Raw genomic sequence first — 22,669 nt, forward strand, 5'->3', positions numbered from 1 at the left:
CATATTTTTTTAATTATGAGAAAGGATTGCAGTTGCACACTGGATCTGTGTAATAGCTGAAATTTCACCTCTGGGACTTGTTTTTTGCATTACAATTTAGGTCACAATTGCTTAGACCTACATTTTCAAAAGTATCGCTAATTTTAGATGTTTCCATTTTTGAGGGTCAACTTGAGACACCTAGGGCCTGTTTTCTTCAAAGGTACTGCATCCATAACTCCCATTGTAGTCTGTGGCCCTGATCACTCATTTGTGTATACTAAAAATTGTTTTTTGCCTGTGGTTCTTCATAACAGTGGCTATATAAAACTATAAATAAATTCGTTGGTATTGAAATGGACTTTTAAGAACACCAGATATTAAACTGCTGCTGTAACAGTCACATTTTGGGCTAACTTACTGTTACCTTCTAACATGATCTTAAAGCCATTAGTATTTGGCTGTGCAGGGACTGGACTGTTTTTGACAGTAGGAGGAGACCATTTTTTCCTTTTCTAGGCATGTGACGAAAGGAGAAGACAGTCTTTAAATTGCTTAAATAGTTTTATAGAAAATGTGCTTAATGTAATTTGAGTTTAACATTGTTTTCCATCATATATTTCTTCTTCTGATCCACTGCTGTTTTTCTTAATTATCCTGTTTTATTCATTTAAAAATAGTTATGTGATGTCTTTCATAGTATCTCAGATTCCAACGCCAGAAGGGATCATTCTGATCATGTCTGATCTCCAGCAGCAGCCAGCATTAGTTAACTGGTTTCACAGACATATGCAAATTGGATCAGATTGTTTCTTTGCTGTCCTAGCAGATTATGGTTTTGTGGGGCCCTGGGCCAGAGCAAGTAGTGGCTCCTCCCCACCCCTTCTGCCTTCAGTCCCCTTCCCTTCCCCCTCCCCCCCCCCCCCCCCGATGCTCCTGCCAGGGAAATGGGGTCGTGCCCTGTGCCCTGGCAGGAGCACTGGGCGGGTCGTGGCACAAGGATGCCCATTTTCTGGGGCCCCCAATTGGCCGGGAAACCTGGGCATGGGCCCTGTTGGCCCAGTGGCTAATCCACCACTGCCTAGCAGTATAATTTTAGTAGCTTTGAGAAGATATAGGGGTTTAAATTAATAACCAGGACAACTCCTTCCTTTTATGAGATGTTAACGAATGTGGGGAAAATAGGATCTGAGTTAGTGCATATGGAACTTTACTCTGATTTACAGTTTCAAAGTCTCTCTGAAAACAGGTGAACTGTGATTTTTAACAACCCGAGAGCATAACAAATATGGTATGGCAGCTTGTAGTGTCACACCCATCAGTTTCCCCAGAGTCCTTATTCCTTTTCAGTCAGCGTACTTAAAAAACAAAAGGAAATGGTAGTGGTAACTTTTATTGTAGCCTTTTAGGGTACATTGTTTTTGAAGCTGGAGGGTAATTACCACCTCAGGTAGGCATATGTATCCTAGCTCTGCTTGTGCTAGCACGCCAAAAATAGCAGTGTGGCCACAGCTGTGTGGGCAGACGCTTGGGCTAGTCGTCTGAATACATACCTAAGATCTCAGATGGGATTGTACTCGGGTGACTAGCCTGAGCTGCTGCCTGTGCTGCTGCAACCACGCTGTGCTAGCGCACTAAAAATAGAAATCAAAGCTAGCATTTGAATGTCTACCCTAGCTAGAAATTACATCTCCAGCTGCACTATAGGTGTATCTTTAGTAACAATGATGTAGTTAAGGCTGAAATTCTAATCTTCTACTGTGTGTGTGAATAACTGCACTCAGGGTAAATCCAGACCCCATTTCTGCAAAAGTGGAGCGTCCCCTTTAACAGAGTCACTGTGGTGGGATGGGCCCCACCTGCCTGAGACATCACCACTCCTTCCATAACCTTGACCTCCCCTGGAACAACAAAACTTTTGACCAATCAGATGAAGCTTGTGGGTGCAAGCAACAGTACTTTCACAAGAATTTTTACTTCAATAAATTGCTTCTGAATACGAAAAGACAACACATGATTGCTTGTGCATATATGTGCTCTATCTTTCACTCAAACACTGACCAAAACAATATCACCCCCTAAACCCTTGATAAGCCAGTCAAGTTATTTCTCCTACAGGCTTAGAAGGAAAGACAGAGAATATTACTGTAATTTTCATTTTTAAGTACTAGGGAGGTGCTCTTGGAGGCAATATAAGGAGACAGAGAGAATCTACATCTGCAGTGACTTCCTCTGTCACAGTGACTAAGAGGCGAATGGGGCTGGGCAGGAACATGGCATTAGCATTTTGATATTAGGGATGCTCTAGAGAGGAAGGATGATTATGCAGTTAAGGCACGGAAGTGGGACTCGGGAGGCCTGGGTTCATTTCTCAGCACTGCCAAGGATGTCCTGTATGACCTTGGGCAAGTCACTTAACTACTCTGTGTTGCAGTTTCCCATCTGTATAATGAGGATAAGAGTACTCTCTGCCTGCCTGGTCTATTTAGAGTGCAAACGCTTTGGGGCAGGGACTGTCTTTTACTATGTGTTTGTATAGCACATAGCTCAAGTAGGCCCTGATCTTGGTTGAAACCTTTAGGTGCTATTGTAATGGAAATAATCTGTATAATATGATTCCAGGATTGTCACTCTGTGTGTCAGTCTGAAGCTTAGAAGGTCTGTTCAGTCAGTGTCAAGCAATGGAAACAGCTACAAGCATGGCCGAGAGCTCTTTTTGTTGAGAATATCACCGGGTTCAATCATCACTGGGATTCGCGGTCTGTTACCATCCCATTTTTGAGTTCTCAGCTATATTTGGCTTTTTTACACACACAACTTTACAAATTATACCTGTGCGACAGGCCAGGCTTTCAGCTACTAGTTATTAATAATATTCTAAAGGGATCAAAACCATCAAAAAGATGTATTCTTGTCTGGATGTTAGTTTTTATTTTGCACAGTTTATCCAATAATCGGGCAAGCCAGCCATTCCCTTCAGGGATTGTATAGTTTCTTCCAGTGTGTGGTTACTATATGTTTTCCTGCAACCAACAAAAGTGCGTCATTACTTTTTTATTGCAAACTGTTGTTAGAGAGATTGACTGCCTCTTACTTCCCTTCTATCTCTCTTCCCCTCCTCCAATCTGATATAGTTCTGCTCTTAGTTCAGTCATCTTGCTAAACCATATGACATCTACTGTCCAATTGTGGCACTGCAATCCTTTAATATTCACTGATAAATAAAAACATTTTATAAAAGTAAAAGTAGTTGACTTTCAAATGGAGCTCTCCTTTAGGTAAAACCTCATATGTTTTCTCAGAAGCATTTAAAGATCTGAGGGAATAACTGTATAGCATTATAGATTTGGAAAAACAAAGTAAATGAGTCAAACTGTTGACCAAGTAAATTGCTTTAGGGGTTCTTAAACTTTTTCTTTCTGAGCCCTCCCCCCACAGCATGCTATAAAAACTCCACAGCTTGTGTCACTTGTGCCACAACAACCGGTTTTCTGCATATAAAAGCCAGGGCTGGCGTTAGGGGATGGCATGCAGGGCAATTGCCTGGGGCCCCATGCCACAGGGGCACCCGTGAAACTAAGTTGCTCAGGCTTTGGTTTCAGCCACGGGTGGTGGGGCGCAGGGCTTCAGCCCCATGTGATGAGGTTTTGGCTTTCTGCCTTAGGCCCCAGTGAGTCTAATGCTGGCCCTGCTTGGTGGACCCCCTGAAACCTGTTGATGGCCCCCCAGGGGACCCCAGATCCCTGGTTGAGAACCACTGATTTACTTTACCAGGCTTACCTGGTATAGTGTAGGACAGTGGTACTCAGCCCGTGGGCTGCTTGCAGCCCAATCAGCACACAGCTGCGGCCCATGTGACATCCTCAGGGCCATACAGGTAGTATATAGTGTGGATGCAGCCCACATGACACATGGAGGGCTGCATATGCGGCCCATAATAGTAAATAGGTTGAGAACCACTGGTGTAGGAGTTGGAAAATGTCTCAAATAAGCTACATTTATTAAATGCCAAAGTAGCTGAACTACTGAGCCTTAACACAAGACAGGTTATGAATTTGATGATAAAAATGGAAGCCTTCTATAGCCTAGCTTTTGAGATGAGAAAAGTTTTTCATGTTATCACAGCCGATAGGGCCACAACCAGTGATTTAGTCCTTATTAATATAGCTGTGTAAAACTTTGTGACTTCAGTCCACCCAGCATTGTGGGACTCTTTTGTTTTTGCTCATTATGCTGCTGTATATGATGTTGAGTTTTGCCTGGTTTGAGGCTGAAAATGCACAAAACCATGTGTGGCTTTCATACGAACACTCAAATTAGTGAAGAAGAAAGAGATTAATAATAAAGCTCAGCTGGGATTCACCAAAAGGCATGTGGGCTGAATTTCAGGTACATATTGTGCCTGGTTTAGAGTTTCAAAATGAAAGTGTCCTGCCGCTTGGCATATTGACTGAACTTTTTATAAACGTTTGAAATGCTATCCATGTAGTGTATCATGTGACTCAGACACTGTAATAGTTCTTTAGATATTGTGATCCAAAATCTCTAAGCCCACACGTGGGGTTAACAACCAAACAAGATTTGAACAAAGGAGAAATATAACAGATTACTTTTAAAGTTATCAAAACGTGCCTAGATCTGATTGATTAATCTTTGTTAGGTGCACCGAACAGGTTAGAGAACAAAACACTGTGAAGTATTAACAAGGAATGAGGTATGATCTAATAATAAACAGGGCATTTTAACTGAAGTCAAGCGTTTTGGATGCTATTCCTGGCTTTGCCTTTCACTTGCTGTATGACTGTGGTCAACTCACTTTTCTTCAGGCTTTGGCTCTGTAAACTAAGGATAATACTACTTACCATTTCTAAAGTTTAGTGTTTGTAAGAAGCTTGGAGCTCCTCAAATCAAAGGTGCTACATAAATACAAAATACTGGTATTATTGCTAAAGTATTCTTCTGTCACAAGTAGCAAATAGACACTCTCCCAAATTTCTATTTTGGCTCTATTTTGCAGTTTTGCAAGCCTGGTAAACAGCCAAGGTAATTTTGCTCATACAAGCCAATTTTACTGTTGAACACTGACTTGAAGTCATTTGCCAGAGCTACAGTTATGTGTATTAAAAGAATTAAAAATACAGGGCCAGATCATCCCTCTGATTTTAGCTTTGGAGACTACAAAATAGGAGGATAAACCTTCTGAGGTTGGCAGTCTGTATTCATTCTTTATATGGATTTTCACGTCAAGGCAGGAGCTGACTCAGAAATATTTAAAGACTACTTGATTTTACACAATTGAGTTCCAGTATTATTCATTTGAACAAAGTCTTTCCATGTATAATGTTATTCCCATGTGAATATTGGAGAAGGTTTGCTCATCACAAACCTTGAGGGAGCCTTTCGTTTGCTTGATTGGACATAGGATGTTCCAGTTATTGGGCAAAAAGGGATTTGTCTCAAGGTTCATAAATGGTTTGTTACTCCCAAAGCATGTTTGAATAAGTAACAAGCAAAACTTGAACAGGCCTAATTGACAGTATCTTGATGAGAAACTGAGTGAATTCTGGAGATACAGTCAGGAGTTGAGTAGTAACAACCCCAATACATGGTCAAGGACTGCATGTTGGTGGCATGGACACGCACACACACGTGCATACCTTCTCTCCCCCTCACTGTTGCTGATTCTCACAATTTTATTGCAAGCCTTGCAATAGTTGGTGTTTTTCTTCAAGCCCGAGCTCCTGGCGTCAGATGATACATGAGACTCTTAGCATGCATTTAAAATAAAAGAGAGTAGATTTTTAGCCCTCAAGGTTACAGAGAAAAGCTTGATAATGGGACTCCATTAAAGCTCAGAAACTTGAAGGCAAATGAAACAAACCCAACATTTATCATTTTTAAAAATCTCATGATTTTGGGGGGCTTGACTGATTTTTAAACACTTGGGTTTGCCAATGCTGTGCTCACACTCTCATTCAGGAAAGCACTTAACCATCTGCTTAACCCGCATTGAGGGCAATGGGATTTAAGCATATGCTTAAAGTTAAGTAAGTCTTTAAGAGCTTTCCTGAATTCAGCTTTCCTGAATCAGAGCCACAGAGAGAGAGAGTACTCTCCACACTTCTCCAAATGCCTATTATTGTAGGATTTAGGTGCTAGCAATATAGGAAAACATCCTTCATCAAAAGTGCTGTAAAGAGATTAGTGAAAGTCCATATAGTACAAGGAGAGCCAAAATTACCTGAAAAGTACTAAGAGTGGTGATAAGTACCTGTCTGTGTTATCTGCTGTCCCTTAACTTCCCTTGAAAAAATGTCCAACTGCCTCCCGCCTACCCCCCCCCCAACCCCCAAAACACACACACATGCGATTGGGATATAATAGGACACTAAACTGAAATTTTAATTATGCACATTCTAATCATGCAATTTAATATATATATAAATTTTCTTTTCAAGAGACTTACTGAACATTGAAGTAAATTTGTAATCTTGTATTTATAACCTCTGTCCTTACAGAATTATAGGGGTTTAAGAGAAGGGTGATGATGATAAGGAATATGGTAAAATTCTCTCATATGTAGAGAGATTGAAAAGATTGGGACTGTTCACCTTAGAAAGGAGACAAGATGGGATATATTATAAGTATATGTAATTATGAATGGTACAGAAAAGGCAGACTGGGAGCTTCTCTTCTCCCTTTTTCATAACATAAAAAATAAGGGGACATTCAATGAGATTAATTAAGACTGATTAACTATTGGTTACAGTGGGAAGAGAACCCAGAAATCCTGACTCCCAGTCCCATATTCTGACTTTAGACCATATTCCCTTCGTGACAGAGGTGTGTTCTAAAGGAAGGGTAAGAAGAGCTATCCAAATTAGATTTATTTGAAAGAACCGTGTTTAAATGCTAACTAGACAAATGAAAATTTCAGATTCTTTGATCTTCTCTTGTCAATATGTCCTCCTTGAGACCACTTTTTCATTTTAGCTTTTGCTTGGCCTTCAATAATCTCTTGCATAATAAAGCATACAAAACAACATTGTACATCCAAGTTGATCTCTCCTATTAAGAAAATAAACAAATCCTGATCCTCAAACCACTCTGCAAGAGCTTTTCATAGATCTTAAAGAAAAAAAAATCTTTCCCTTCAGTCTATTCACTCCTCACTCAACCAAGTAAAACCTGGGAAACGGATAGACTCTGCAGCATGCCTGAAAGGCATAATGGTTAAGAACAAATTGATAACGTATCTTAGTACACGCAGTGGACAGAAGAATTGTAGCAGGAAATCTCAGACACCAAGGCTCCATATTCAGCATGAATTATCTATCCACTTCTTTGAAGAGCCTTGGTGCTAATACTTTATTTCCAATATAAACTTCTTGGAAGTTTGCTCCAAAACAACGTTAATCCTCATTACAGCCCTCCAAGTGCTAACTGAAAATGTTGCTTGCAGCTCATGGTAACATCTGATGTTCTGTAATAATACACCAAAACACTTCTGAAACCCTTATAAATTGTCTTAATTTGCCAAAAATTCTTTTCCATTATGTAAAAGTGTAGACTTAACGAAGTGTCTGTTCTCTATATGCTTTTGGTCATGCCCATCTTTAGTGAAATGTTCTTCTAAATCTCTTGCCAGTACTATGATTATAGAGATAGGAGTGAAGGGAATTTCCTATCTTTGGAATTCTCCTTGAGATGGCTGACTTGATTTTGAACAAAAATAAAGACAAATTTGTTTACCTGGCTTTAGAATACCTAAGCAATATGTAAGAATTAAGCAGAGGTTATGTCTTCTAAATCATGGATATGACATCACACCCATTAATCATAAGGTGCCAGATCCTTAAGTGGTGTGAATCGACATAGATTCATTGACTTCAGTGGAGCTATGCTGATTTACTCCAGCTGAGGGTTTAACTAAAGATACTCTGTATGTGTTTTAATGTTGTGTGTTGAATCTGAAGTTTCTGATTAAAGATGGAACCTTGGTTTCTGTGGGGGGGGCATGCACAGCATGAAAGAAGGAGGAGCAGTGAATGCACAAACACACAACTCCTCAGTCATTGGTTCCTGATGAAGGAAAATGCACTGGTAATGAAAGCTATGAAGCAATAGAACTCTAAGGATGGTGTTTTCCTTCCTTGATCAAGAAATGTGGTGGGGTATTTTTTATTTTTTGTTGTTGTTCAAAGTTATTTTTTTTAAGTGTGAAACTTTTGCTGCAGAATAGTATTCTGATTGATTTAAATGTAAATTATGTTTCTGGAGAGGGTTGCGTCTGTAGGGAAAGTTACACCCCACAACTATTACTGTTAGTTTTCTGTGATCTTCATTAAGTTTATAACTCAGTGAAGTTGGAATTTCATATATGAGGGTGTTTTTAATATGGAGATATACTGTGTGCATGGGGTAGTGTTTTGCTATCATCCTCCAACTGGGTCAACCCTGTTCCACCTCCCTTGGACTGTGGGGAGTATTCAGACAGGCTGGTGAGCAGATGAAATAGCTACTGCTTTATGTGCGTATGGGTAAATGGGTGCAGTTAAAAAGCATTTGGAGAAGGGGATTTGACTTGTTCGTAGAGAAAACAAGTCAGTAGCTACTTTAGAACTGGATAACTTTCTTTGGATATAAAATATGAGTAACAGCCCAGTTTTATCTTTCTGTCATGACTGTTTTGGGCTTTTGCTGCACTCCTAATTTGTCAATGAATTGACTCTCCCTCGACCCCCTTCCATTTATGTTGACAAGTCAGTACAAACTTTGAACATGTTCACCTACCCTCTTGCTGTCTTAATTAATCTCCTCCCTTCACATTAACTTTTAGTCTTCCTTCTGTGTTGGTCCATGTATCTCTCAAAGGGGAAATAGTCATTGGATTACACTGATTCCATGGATAAGTAATAGGAGAAGGCTCTTAAGAGAGGGCTGAGAGCCGTGTTTTTATTGAAACCAACATGCAGTCAAGGGGCAGCACTACAAAAACTCTGTTTTCTGCTTTGAACATCAGCCTCTTCTTTTTTCCAGTAGCTAGGTCAGTGGTTACTCATATACTGTACTTCTAGCAGGAGGAGTGGTACATGGCAGAAGAGGGGTTTCTTCTTGGTGTATTGTCAGGACAGATCCCCACTCTTGAGATTAGGGTTGCCAGTCCTCCAGGATTGCCCTGGAGTCTCCAGGAATTAAAAATTAATATTTCATTAAAGATTGTCATGTGATGAGCCCTCCAGGAATACATCCAACCTAAATTGGCAACCCTACATGAGATGGGCCACTCACTGCACCCTGTCCTGGGAACTTTCTGAAAAGCTCTGACCATTGGGGGCCAAATGGACTTCTGCTTGAGCACTGGAACGTTCGTTCCCTGTGAGGTGTTATAAGGTAGTATGGCTCCCACATGCTGTCAGTTCCAGCCCACCAGCAGACAGGTAAACTAGAATGCCATTTGGACCTTCAGCTTGTCAACATGTTGGCTGTTTTTCTCCCATAGTTAGGGCTATTTTCTTGTAACTAGTTGAAACTCAGTATAGAAAGTTTTAAAATAGACAATTCTTGTCCCAGGAGGGAATTTTTTTTTTTTTTTTTTTTGTGGCTGGGCGGGAGGAACTTTGGTTTCAGTTACTTCCCTTATGGACTGCAGATCCAACAACTGACTGTTCTGTAAGATGAAATTTTTAGTCTCAGCCTCTAATCATGGATGATTTAGATGCTTTGGTGAAGGATACTTACCTGAGCAATGCTCCATACGTCTTAATTTTACCACCTGATCCTACAAAGATTTGGAGATTCTGCTATAGTCCATTCCTGTGGATTGGGTTCATAGACCTCTGGAGCAGATTCTGTGTCTGAATAGACTCCAGGCCTTTCTTCAAAATCCTGACCTCAGGATGCCGTGGTTCTACGAGAGAGATTCTCAGTGTCAAGGGAGTCTGAACTGTTTGGTAGGCTTTGCTTTTGGAGCATGCTTCCTCCATGTAGAGGAATCAGAGAAGGGAGTGGGGAAAAGATGGCACTGTCCTTTCTCAAAATGCCATTTCTCCTCTAAGAAATCTAAAGGTTGCTCATATGGGCAAAGAGGGCATTTATTTGAATAAGGACCTGCCCTTTCAGAGTTCATCTTTTATTCCATTTTCTGTTGGATTTATGCCATCAGAATCTTTTTAATGCAACAGTCTCGCTTTTGACATGGCAAACACCTTGTCACATGGCAGCAAACTTTTATAGCTAGGGGACTACAGCTTTACTGCAAGATATAAAGGTGGGTGCCAGGGAGAGAACTCCTGTTTTAACATAAATTATTACCATTTTTTTGAAAATGAAAAAGGAAAAATAATGGCTAACTGAACGGATTTTTCTGTAGTTTATTTTTATTTTAAGTCTGGTATAGTGTGAAAGTCTCACTTAAAGGATGGATGCTCCAACGATACATCAATCTTGAGAGCCAAGGGAAAAGCTTTAAAGTAGAAATTGTTCCTTGAACCTGTTATTGCAATTGTGGAAAAGTAGGAAGAATTGCACTGCATTCATTCAAGCTATATGGTAAAACCAAAACACAGGGTTGGCATATAGATCATTTTAATGGAATATTTTCATTTAATTGAATCTGAAAATAAATGGAAGATTATTGGGATAACATTAACAGTGACAAATGCGGGGAAATGTATAAGGCAATAGGGAAAGCTTTTATAGTAGAACTGTTAAATCTAGTTAATTGTGTTGATTTTGTTGTCATAATTCTTAACACTGCTCAACTGCACTCTTGCTGAATGCCCTACATAGTCGAGCTGTCATGCCATAATTAAAATTGCTAATAGAAACTGAATGCTAAAGTGATTAGTGATATGTTATATGCTACACTTTATTATGAGCTGCTCGTACTAGTTGAGAGCTGCCTAGCACTTTGCTGAGCTGATAATCCTTGGCTGAAAATGAAGCAAGCTCTCTGACACAGTGACACAGTAATAGAAGCATGTGCATCTTTATTAGTAAAGTTTGTAGATGACACACAGATTGCTAGGGTAGTAAATAATGAGGAGGACAGGTTATTGTGATAGAGTGATCTGAATTGCCTGGGTTAATGGGCACAATCCAAGAACATGCATTTTAATCCAGCCAAATGCAAAGTAATATATCTGAGAACAAAAAAATTCATATTACAGCTGCAGGATGGGAGATTGTCTTTGGAAATCAGTGACTCAGAGAAGGACTAGGGGGCCATCCCAGATAATCATGTCAGAATGAGCTCTCAGTGCAGTGTTGTGGCAAAATGGGCGACTACGATCTTTGCACATATAAAAAAGGGAATATCAAGTAGAAGTAGGGAAGTGATCTTGCCTCTGTATGTTGGTAAGACTAAAATACGGTGTTCGATTCTAGTGTGCACACTTAAAGAAGGTTGTGGAAATACTGGAAAGGGTTCAAAGGAGGGACCCAAGAATGATCCAGCAGCTAGAAAACAAGCTTTATGATGTGTAGCTTAAGTAATTCACCCTATTCTTACTGAAGGGAAGGTTGAGAGTTGACTTGATCACTTTCCATGTGTAAATACCTAGAGACAAAGAAATCTGCTAGTGGCAGGCTTTTCAATTCTGCTGACAAAGGCATAACACGATCCAATGGGTGGAAACTGAAGTTATACAAAGTCAACCTTAAATAAGATGCAGTTTTCTAGCAATGATAATAATTAAACATTGACAGAGGAGGTGGAGAGACTCAACATTGCTTGGAGTCTATAAAACGAGACTCAAGGTCTTTCTAATTAAAAACCCGTCAATCCATCTTCTGGGAGAAGTTCTGTAGCCTGTGTGTGCAGGGATTCAGGCTGGAGGGTTGTAACAGGCCCTTCTGGTCTTAGAGTCTGTGAGTTTGAATCCCCCTGTTCATTGTCTTCCTTCATGGCTCACAGGGAGTACAGGATTGCTTATATTGCCCTCAGAATGCTCATAACACTTGCTGTTCTGCATTATGATGCTAACTATATTCTGAGCTCATACTTCACCTCTTCAGTCTGTTGCCTGCAGAGGTTAGGAAGGATTTTTTCCCCCTAATGCACAATTGTCTAGATGTTGTCTGGTTGTTTTATTCAGCTTCCTCTGAGGCATCAGGGATTGACCAGAGCTGGAGAAAGGACACCAGGCGGGGTGGACCAGTGCTTTGAGGTGGTACAGAGAATCCTCTTTCATAGATGCTTGGCTGGTATGTCTTGTTGACATGCTCAGGATCAAACTGATGCGAGATTTGGAATCAAGAAGGAATTTCCCACAGGTCAAATTGGCAGGGACCTTGTGTCTTTTTATTTTTTAACCTTCCTTTGTAGCATGGAGGGGATGGGTCACTGCTAAGATTATTCGGGCATATCTCACCTGATCAATTTCCTGCCATTGCAGGGGCCTCAGATATTGGTTGCACCTTGATCTCTCTTGTTCTGTGCCATTGGTACTCAATAGTTTGGTCTCCTGGATACTGAAATGCTTTAGTCTAACTCCAGTTATTGGACCCATATAGGGGTATCTGGGTGAAATTTAATGGCCTGTGATATACAGGAGGTTGGACTAGTTGATCTCATGATCTTGTTGTGGCCTTAAACTGTATGAAACGGTGTGTGTGTACATAGGGGAAGGGTGAGCCTGGGGACCAAGTTACTCAGTACACAGTTGACTGATGGCAGGGAGGACCATGATTAAGTTTGTGTGAGGGGAGAGAGAGGTGGAGATGAAGTTGTCTATTTCAGGAGCAAATGGCTTCTGTTTCCATTGTGATTTGTCACCCAGGTGTTTTCAGGGTGGTGCAGTATTGTGGTGATGTTGGCAATAATCAAGGAGGAGAAAGCCATTCCATTAAAATCCTTCTTCTCGGTTCATGATGTTCAGAAACAAGAATTCTTATTTATGAAATTACTTTTGCTTTGCCTTAGCCCAAAGGTGACTTTCTTTAATAAAAAAAAAAAAAAAAGTCTGGAACAAAACCTATTCAGCTGGGTTTTTGAGTTACATAATCTTGAAAAACTATAAATATTTTCTCTTTTGAAATTAGTTCTAACTTTAGAAAAATGTTCTGAGAATATAGAGGGTCCATTTTCCATCTTCATTTGCATGTAGTCTTCAATGAGGAGTTCAATCTTTGCTAAGTTTGAAAAATGTTGGGCCAAATCTCAGCTGGTTTAAGTGGGCATATTTCTGTTGAGTTCACTCTTGAAACACTGAGTTATAAGATTGGATCTATGTTTTGAAATCAGATTTATCAACATTTGAAAACTGACTGCAGCACATACATTTCCTTAATGCAATAAGCAAGCATCATTTGAGGTATTTATGTTTTCATATTTCTAAAATGTCACTGTCAGTTCCCATCCTGTGCTCTGGGCACCTATCCCATACTTTAAAACCACAAAACAAGCAAAATATAGCTCATCCATAAAGATAGCCCATCCCCTCTTACTTAGTGAAGAGAGAAAATATATGCCCAGAAGGCTAATAAATATGTGCTCTGAAAGACTGCACATAGGAGGGAGTTCTAATCCTGAGGCCCTCTCACAGAACACCCTGCTAGCAGCTCCCTCCCATTATGATAGACCAGGGGTCGGCAACTTTTCAGAGGTGGTGTGCCGAGTCTTCATTTATTCACTCTAATTTAAGGTTTCGTGTGCCAGTAATACATTTTAACGTTTTTAGAAGGTCTCTTTCTATAAGTCTATAATATATAACTAAACTATTGTTGTATATAAAGTAAATAAGGTTTTTAAAATGTTTAGAAAACTTCATTTAAAATTAAATTAAAATATAGAGCCCCCTGTCCAGTGGCCAGGACCTGGGCAGTGTGAGTGCCACTGAAAATCAGCTCGTGTGCTGCCTTCGGCACCCATGCCATAGGTTGCCTACCCCTGTGATAGACATATTCGGACACATTCAGCCCTCAGTTATACTCTGAAATCAGTGGGGTTGAATGTGTAGAATGTGGCCCAATGGCTTTTTCTGCAGCTGTGTAAATTCAGCAGCAGGTTAAGAGGAATTATTTGGGTTATGTTTCATTGGATTGTCTGGCTCTGCACCCTATGCACAGCCTGGCCAGTGCTTTCTCTTCCTTATTTTCCTTCCATCACAATCCACTATATTCTTTTTTAGAGATAATGAGATAAATTGTTACTGCAGTCAGTTCAAATGCTGAGAGCAATAATGAAAGGTCCTAAATCCGTTTAAATGACAATGGCCTTTACCGAGGGTTGGAGTGGATGTTTAAAAATCACTGGACATTTAAAAATCTAGATTGGATGTTTTTATAAAAGATATGATATGGTTCAAAGAGGAATTAATTCAGGGACGTTCTATGGCCTGTATTATAAAGGAGATCAGACTAATGATCACAGTGGTCACTTCTGGCATTATAATCTATGGGAGACTTTTAGCTTGATCACTGGAGATATGGACTTAGTTAAAGGGACCACATCCTCACCAACCTGATGTTTAGTTCATATTGTAAAACCACACTGTAGCTGGCATAGTGGTTAGGAGAGATCCATGGCTGGAATAGCAGTGGATGCTGAAGGTCAGGACTAAGATCTAATGGCCTAGCTGTGTGGGGAAAGCAAACACAGTACTAACAGGTTTCAGAGTAGCAGCCGTGTTAGTCTGTATGCGCAAAAAGAACAGGAGTACTTGTGGCACCTTAGAGACTAACAAATTTATTGATTTGCATCCGAAGAAGTAGTCCTCGAAAGCTTATGCTCTAATAAATTTGTTAGTCTCTAAGGTGCCACAAGTACTCCTGTTCTTTTTACAGTACTAACATTTGCTATGTTCAGCCATTGTTTTAGCCAGTGCTGTCCGCCGCTTTTTCAAGAGTAACAAATTTATACTCTTTGAATTGACATGATGATAACATAATCAAAGAATAACTGTGCCTTGTTCCTGTGTATTTGAAGATTGTAAATGAGGTGAAATCTTCTTAAGTGAATACTTTAATAAATAAACTACTGACTTTGAAGCTCTGCCATAAGCAAAGTATCTTCACTGCTCTCCATGGTTCATTTGCAAAACTGCTGGTGTGGGTTTTTCACATGATGCATTTACTAGTTGGGAACATAAACACATCAGCAAGCATGGTGATTTTGTACTTTGAAAAGCTACCATTGAAGACTTGAGGAAGCCACTCAGAATCTTTGGAAGGTGGGATATGATGGAAACTTTTTAAATAATTTGTGGCACCTTTTTTTTTTTTTTTTAGCACCATTAGATTGGGATGATCCATCACAACCTGGCTTGTCTGCCTGGGAACTCCCCAAACAGCTTCCGTAGTTAGATAAAAGTTCTACATGAGTGTGCAGAATTATTTGACTGTTTTGTTTGAAAGATGGCAGTCACATATAAAGGCAGAAAATTGTCTGGGCCAGGTCCTGATCTGCAGCCAAGATATGCCCAGTGCAGCTGACGTGGGGGTGCAAACATGCCTTTTGTGCTGCCCCATCCTGAGGTTGTTTTGCACCAGTGAAGTGGTGCAGAGCAGTTAGAGTGTGGTCCAGAATGGGGCTTATGTATTGGCCAATTCACAAACTACATTTTCATGGGTATTTAATAAAAGAGACAGTAACTCAGGAAAAACTGAATGTGTTTAAAAAAAAATAGATGAAATATAACCAGTGTCACCGTTTCGGGGTAACTGCACCCTCCGTGGTCCTTCGAGGGCACCGGCTTAAAGGTTTCCAGCCTCCATCTGTCACTGAAGTCCCTGCTTCTGACATTCTGTAAAATGTTGTTCCTCAGCTGCTAGTGCTGCTGCAACCTCAGGGGCAGTGCTATGCTGAGCTGACAGGTCTCCTCCCCCTGCCGATAGAGAATGGCAGCCACAACGCATAGGAGCTTGAGCGGCTACTGCTGCCAGGCGGTAGGGGCAGTGCTGCCTATTCAGGCTGCTTGTGGGAAAAGGGGGGGTTGCTGAGGAGCAGGCTAAGGGGGTGCTGGTTCTGAGGAGGTGACAGTAGTGGTCACTGCCAGGCCTTTATTACTGCACAACCTTTGCAGGTCCCACCCTGGAGCCTGAACTCCACCTCCATTTCCTAGTAATGCCTGAGGTGGCATGGGCTTGGGTCGGGCCAGAGCGAAGGGCCCAGCCTGGCTGCTGGGGGGTGGAGGGGTGCTAGCGCAGAGATGGGGGTTGGCACCTGTGCAGTAATTGTTACTTGTATGTTTCGTTGTTTCTTTGTGGGCTGCAGAATTTCTCTTTTAGTTAGTTTGCAAAGCTGATGCTATTCGGTAACATTTTGGAAGCGTTTGGTAAATTTTTGTAGTCTTTGCTGTCCCCTGCTTCAGACCCCAAGTGGTGGGGACCTAAAGTATAAAATTATCGGAAAATTATTTTTCTGAGCCCATCTTTCCTATCTTTAATTTATCTCTTACTTTTGCTTTAAGTTGAATTTACTTTCACTGTGTATTTAATACATGTATGATCTTAAAGATCAAATGTGTTTTCATTTGCATGCAATGGTGATTTTAGAAAATGTAAATCTGGGTAGGAATCTTCCATTTCAGCATGCACCAAAAGGCACTATTATTAAAGACTTCACAGTACCTTGAGTTTACAATCACTGGCACCGCGTTGCACCAATTTTTATTTGAAATCACAAACCTTTTCTGGGGAGGTTTCTGTGCCTGCATGTGAAACCTGCAGAATCTCGAAACAAATAGATTTGCATGGATCTGATATCCGTTTTCTCCCCTATTGCCCTACCCAAATCCTGGTATTTTTCAATATTCCTTCCTTTCTAGGGAAAAGAGAGAGATGTGAAAATGTCTTTAATGCTCCATGTGTGCTCTGGATATAAATAATCATTTACTGAAAATGCCTGTAATGAATAAAGGGTTTGAGATAGTGTTGCCACCTAATCTATGAAGTGCAAAAGGGCTACTTATTTTTATTTTAAAGAAGTCCAGATTTTCTTTTTTCTTTTCAAATAGTGGTAACTCCCTTAAAAGATCAAAGATCAAAATATATATTTTCCATAATATAAGAGAGAAGGAAATACCTGTTAAATTACATTAGACTAGGTTAAGATAATTGAAATCCTGGAATCAGGTGGAAATGGCATTCCTGAAAGAAAGAAAGAAACTGCTTCTTTATCTCTCTTATTGCATATAGTCTGAAGCTCCTGTCACCAGCTGTTAGCGTTTCCTTGTGTTTTCTGTCTTTAGCCATTGTAAACCTTCCCTTTTCCTCCCATTTACATGTACATCAGTATCACTTTGTGATTGGCAAACCCTGTCATTTTAGTGGCTACCATAATTCCCACCCTCCCTTTCCTGATTGTTTTCTGAGTCCTTCACTACCAGCATCTAGGCCAGCAGTGGACCAGTGTTTTTCCTGCTCTTCAGGAGTAGAGGTAGAGATACAGGTGTCTCTCTCTTTTCTGCCCAGAGACATCAAGGAAAATGTAGTCTTTTTCTGTTCAACGGGTGGCATACAAATGTTGCTCTTTATAAGATGAGCTCAGTGTGTGTTTAGCTGATGTGATATATTTTATTGATTTATGCTCTTTTAGGGCACTTCTCAGACATGCATTATTATATTTGTTGTGCAGAATGTTGAAATGGGAACTGTTTTGCAATGTGAGCAACCCCATTTTCAGCCTCATTCTGTAGCTCTGCAGGACATTGGAAGAGTCTGGCTTCATATAGTGGTAAAAACTGGTAACCTTTCCTCCTTTCCTTTTCAGAGAGTAATATGTGGGAAGCTGTGGACTACGCGTTTCCGACATAGGAACAGCACTGGGTTGGGAATCTCTACTTCTGAGAGAATGCTGGGAATCTGCAGAGGGAGACGGAAATTCCTGGCTGCCTCTCTGACTCTCCTTTTTGTTCCAGCCTTTACCTGGATTTACCTGTTTTCTGGGAGTTTTGAAGGTAAGAGTAAAAAAACCTGGTGGGAACTGACAAATGAGGAGGATGGGAGCTGACAAGTTGTGGGATTTCAATCATTATAGGTTAAAGAAAGCTGTTGTCATGCACTGCAAATGGCTTCTTGTGTGCAACTCTTAACAACAGGAGTCCTTGCCACCATCTGACAGATGAGGAGGATGTAGATCCTGGCATCAGTTGTTTGCTTTTTCTCTTCCACTTTGCACTTAAAAAACACTGTTAGAAATTATTTCACCTTATTCTTTTTCTTCTCTGTGCTTCCTGGCATTTCATTGTCTGTATCCCATGTCTTGGTGGTAGATAATTATGATGATAAAATCTTAATTTAAGATCAGCTCTAAAAAGATAAATGTTTGTTTATGTAGATGTTATGGTCATTAATAATCATGTTTATTACAGCAATGCCTAAGGACCAACCAGGACAAACACAGAGTTGTTGATGGTCTCTAGTCCAAAGATCTTATAATCTGAATAGACAAGACAGACACAGAGTGCAGGAAAGGGTATAGAAGTACTTAAAAAGGGCACCCATCTAGGCACTCTTGAGACACAACATTAAAACACAAGAGCAGTAATTTAAGATAACTTGCCACAACTCTCCCTCCCCTTTGAAGAGTTTTCCACCCCTACAATTACAATCCCTCTACCACATCCCTTCTTTATCTTCAAATGCGGGGGAGGGAGGAAATGACCTTGCAATGAGCCCTGACTGTCATCAGATTTGAGGTGGGGTAGAGGAGGAGGAGGAGAACAAATTGCAGAGCCATGGGGCACTCACAGACAAAGTCCCACCAGAAGTCACTTCTCAGGTATACTAGTGGAGCTCCAGTTTGGGAGCTTCTGTTACTCTCACCTTTAGGGTTACCATATTTCAATCCTGCAAAGAGAGGACACTCCACGGGGCCCCGCCCCAACTCTGCCCCTTCCCCACCCAGCTCCGTCCCTTCCCCAAAGTCCTCACCCCAACTCCGCCCCCAGGGTGACCAGAGCCAAAAAAAAAGGGCAGTAGAGCAAAAAAGAACCCCCCTCCCCGCAAACGCTGGAGGGAGGCCCGGGAGATGCAGGGGGAGCGCAGGGCCGGGGTGAGTGAGTCCGGCCTGGCCCCGAGCCTAGGCAGGACTCGGGTGGTACCTGGAGGGGAGAGTAGGGGGGCGGCCCGCGGGGCCAGGCGGCGGGTGTTCGTTCTCTCCACCTGGGCAGCCGGACTCGGGAGCAGCTGCTGCTGCAGCTCCCACTGCTGCGGGGGGAGGAAACGGCCAAGCATGTGTCACTCGGTGGCTGCAGCTCTGGCGCTCGGGGCGTGAACCCCCTGAGCCCGGGTCTGCTGCGGGGACCCAGCTGATGCAATCCTGCGGTCGGCCCCAGAGTGGGTGCAGCAGGCCCCAGCCCCCCTGTCCCACTCAGGTCCCGCAGGGGAACGAATGGGGCTGCCGATGCTTCTGCTCCGGGGCTGCCCGCGGGATTGCACCAGCTGGGCAGCGAACCCAGACACGACTGGCCAGGGGCTGGGCACAGCGTGCGCGCTGCTGAGTTCCCACAGCAGGCCCGGGCTTGGAGGGTTCGGGCCCGGGCACCAGAGCTGCAGCCGCCGAGCGACACGTGCTTGGCTCTTTCCTCCCCCCGCAGCAGTGGGAGCTGCAGCAGCGGCTGCTCCCGAGTCCGGCTGCCCAGGTGGGAAGAACGAACAGCCGCCGCCTGGCCCTGGAAAGTTGGAGCCCGGGGAGGAGGCGGTCCCCTTACCATGCCTCCCTATTTTCGCGGACATGTCCTGCTTTTTGGAAATTCCTCCCGGACGGGGATTTGAGAACCAAAAAGCTGGACGTGTCTGGGAAAATCCGGACGTATGGAGATATACCTATCTCATAGAACTGGAAGGGACCTCGAAAGGTCATCGAGTCAAGTCCAGCCCCCTACCTTCACTAGCAGGACCAAGTAATGATTTTTGCCCCAGATCCCGAAGTGGCCCCCTCAAGGATTGAACTCACAACCCTGGGTGTAGTAGGTCAATGCTCAAACCACTGAGCTATCCCTCCCCCTCACCTTATACCAGTGAGGTAGGCATGTTAGTGTCATTGTGAACATGGCTGAGATCAGATGTAGGCTAGTTTTCAGATATGTTCTTCCCTCCCTTCCCTTCCTTTGTTTAGTGATGCAATAGTAGCTGTTGCAAAAATGTTTGCTAGGATTTGCTGATTATTTCTGTATGAGGTTACAAAATAACATTTCAGTAAAGTATGCAGAACTATCTACAGTGCAAGTGGACAGCTTTTCACTCCATTTATCCATGCATGGCAGGTGAAACAAATATTGAGCACAGAAAATCAATCTGTATCTCAAGGATCTTACTATATCAGGGGTAGGCCAATTGCAGCTCCCACTGGCCGCGGTTCACAGTCCCAGGCCAATGGGGGCTGCGGGAAGCTGTGCGGGCCGAGGGATGTGCTGGCTGCCGCTTCCCGCCGCCCCCATTGGCCTGGAGCGGCGAACCGCGGCCAGTGGGAGCTGCGATTGGCCTAACCTGCGGATGTGGCAGTTAAACAAACCGGCCCGCCAGCGTGCTTTCCCTGGCGAGCCGTGTGCCAAAGATTGCTGACCCCCTGTACTATATAAAACCAGTTTAGATGCACTGTCTCTGGCCAGCTCTTGCTTGCTGTAGCTGTGGTGAGAATGTCTTTCTATCTCCTTCCCACTGCAAATGGAGATGCTCAATATAGTATGTGCACTGGCTTGCAGCTGTATATTAGTGAATTGGAGAAAAACACCACTTGAAGCTTTGATAAGTTCTAAATATGATGAACTAGGTTTCTGGCATTAAAGTTTTTCATTAGTGACACTTCATTTAGGTGGGGTCAGAAGGAACTCTGATTCCTAATCTTATTTTCTGTTACTTTGTAGCTTGAAAAATTGGGATGCAACATTTTATGCTTGGTCAACAGGTGATTTCGCTTTTGAAAGCTTAAAGAAAATCTGTTTAGCATGAGAAAAGGTGTTTCAGCCACTAAAAATCTGTTCAGATTCTAGCTCTCTCTCTGACCATTCAAAAAGCTGATCATGTATACACGTATGTTTGTGTGATTGTATTTAGTGATTCTACACTAATGTACAATAACTGTGTGAGGTCATCCCAGGATGAAACATTTATAGGATTTACAGTAAACTGGAAACGTAAGGGGCAGTAGATGGTTGCTTGAAAACAGATGGTCTTACATGCTGAAGGGCCATGATTTTGTTTAATTGCAATAATTGAGCAAGTTTGGGCCTCATCTTTTTAGTTTTAGAAAAATAATTATGGTCACACTTTATATTAAGGTTCCTTTTTACAAAGGGTTTATAAATGATGTTATAAGCAAGTTAGATATATGAGTAATATGTGTTGTAGATGGTTATAAGCACATCCCTAGAAGGTATTACAAATAGTTATAAACCAAGGTTATAATGAAGTTACTGAGATTTTTAACTCAACAATTTATAACAATTGATTAGCCAATTATTTAAGCATCTACTCATCATTTTCAGAGATTCAGAGTTTAAGGCTGGAAGGGACCATTAGATCATCTAGTCTAACCTGTATATCATAAGCTATTAAATTTTACCCATTTACCCTTGTGTTAAGCCCAATAACTTGTCTGACTAAAGCATAACTTGTTTGGCTATAGCGTATTTTCCAAAAAGATGTTCAGTTTTGATCTGAAGACATCCAAGAGATGGAGAATCCACCATTTCCCCAGATAGTGATTCCAGTTGTTAATCCCCTTCATTGTTAAAAATTCATGTCTAATTTCTAATTTGAATTAGTCTGGCTTCAGTTTCCAGACACTGATGCTTGTTATGCCTTTCTCTGCCAGCTTAAAAAGTCCTTTTGTATCTGGTACTTTTTCCCCATGAAGGTACTTATACACTGTAATTAAGTCACCTCTCAGTCTTTTTGATAAGCTTAACAGATTGAGCTCTTTAAATTTTTCACTGTAAGAATTTTTCTCCATCTCTTGAATAATTTTTATGGCCCTTTTCTGCACCCTCCCCAATTTTTCAACATCCTTTAAAAAATGTGGGCTCTAGAACTGTACATAGTATTCCAGTAGTGGTCTCACGAGTGCTGTATACAGAGGTAAAATTACCTCTCTACTCCTACACGACTCCACTCTTTATGCATCTGCCGATCACATTGGACCTGTTTGACACAACATTTCACCGGGAGCTCATTTATAATTTTTTTTTTATAAATTATTTTTTAATAGAACCTTGATATAAAGTGTGACCAATATAACTATATTTGACCTGATAATTTCCTAACTCCTGCTTTTTAAAGTATATTACATTCCTACAATAGATGATTCTCTCTCTCGCGCTCTCTCTCTCTCTTGCCATCTGTCACTCAGCCCCCTTGGAATAACACGAGAGAGGAACACTACCCAAGCTTTGAAAGCAAACACTACTAAAAACCTTGGTTAGCACATATAAATAATTATTAAGGTTATGACCCACCATACTAAAGAGGATTCTGAATACCGTGTGGTCTTTGAATGTCTCTGATTCCGGTTGTTGTTTTTAACATTGTATACAAGGTCAAGATAACATCAGGTATCAGTTATTTGGAATGAAAAAGCTGAACTAATAGCTTGCAATCCTTAAATTATCCCAGAAAAGCAAAGGAATAGTGTGTGCAGGGGTTGGGGTGGGGGGTGGACTGCCATGTGTTTAAATAGAAAAAGAAAATTACCAAGTAATATTTAAAATTTTAAATAAAAATTTGTGGAAGACACCTCCGGCACCAT

General features: G+C 41.5%; 1 protein-coding gene across 1 annotated transcript in view; it reads left to right on the forward strand.

Moving 5' to 3' along the window:
• LARGE1 (LARGE xylosyl- and glucuronyltransferase 1) overlaps positions 1–22,669 on the forward strand; it is a gene marked incomplete in the record, with an annotated part of 377,692 nt that overhangs the window by 89,515 nt on the left and 265,508 nt on the right. The window contains 1 exon segment of the mRNA XM_034777934.1: positions 17,693–17,879. Within this exon segment, the coding sequence (XP_034633825.1) occupies positions 17,774–17,879 (106 nt within the window).

Source organism: Trachemys scripta, chromosome 1 (genome assembly GCF_013100865.1).
Source record: "Trachemys scripta elegans isolate TJP31775 chromosome 1, CAS_Tse_1.0, whole genome shotgun sequence".
In the NCBI taxonomy this organism is placed as follows: Eukaryota; Metazoa; Chordata; order Testudines; family Emydidae; genus Trachemys; species Trachemys scripta.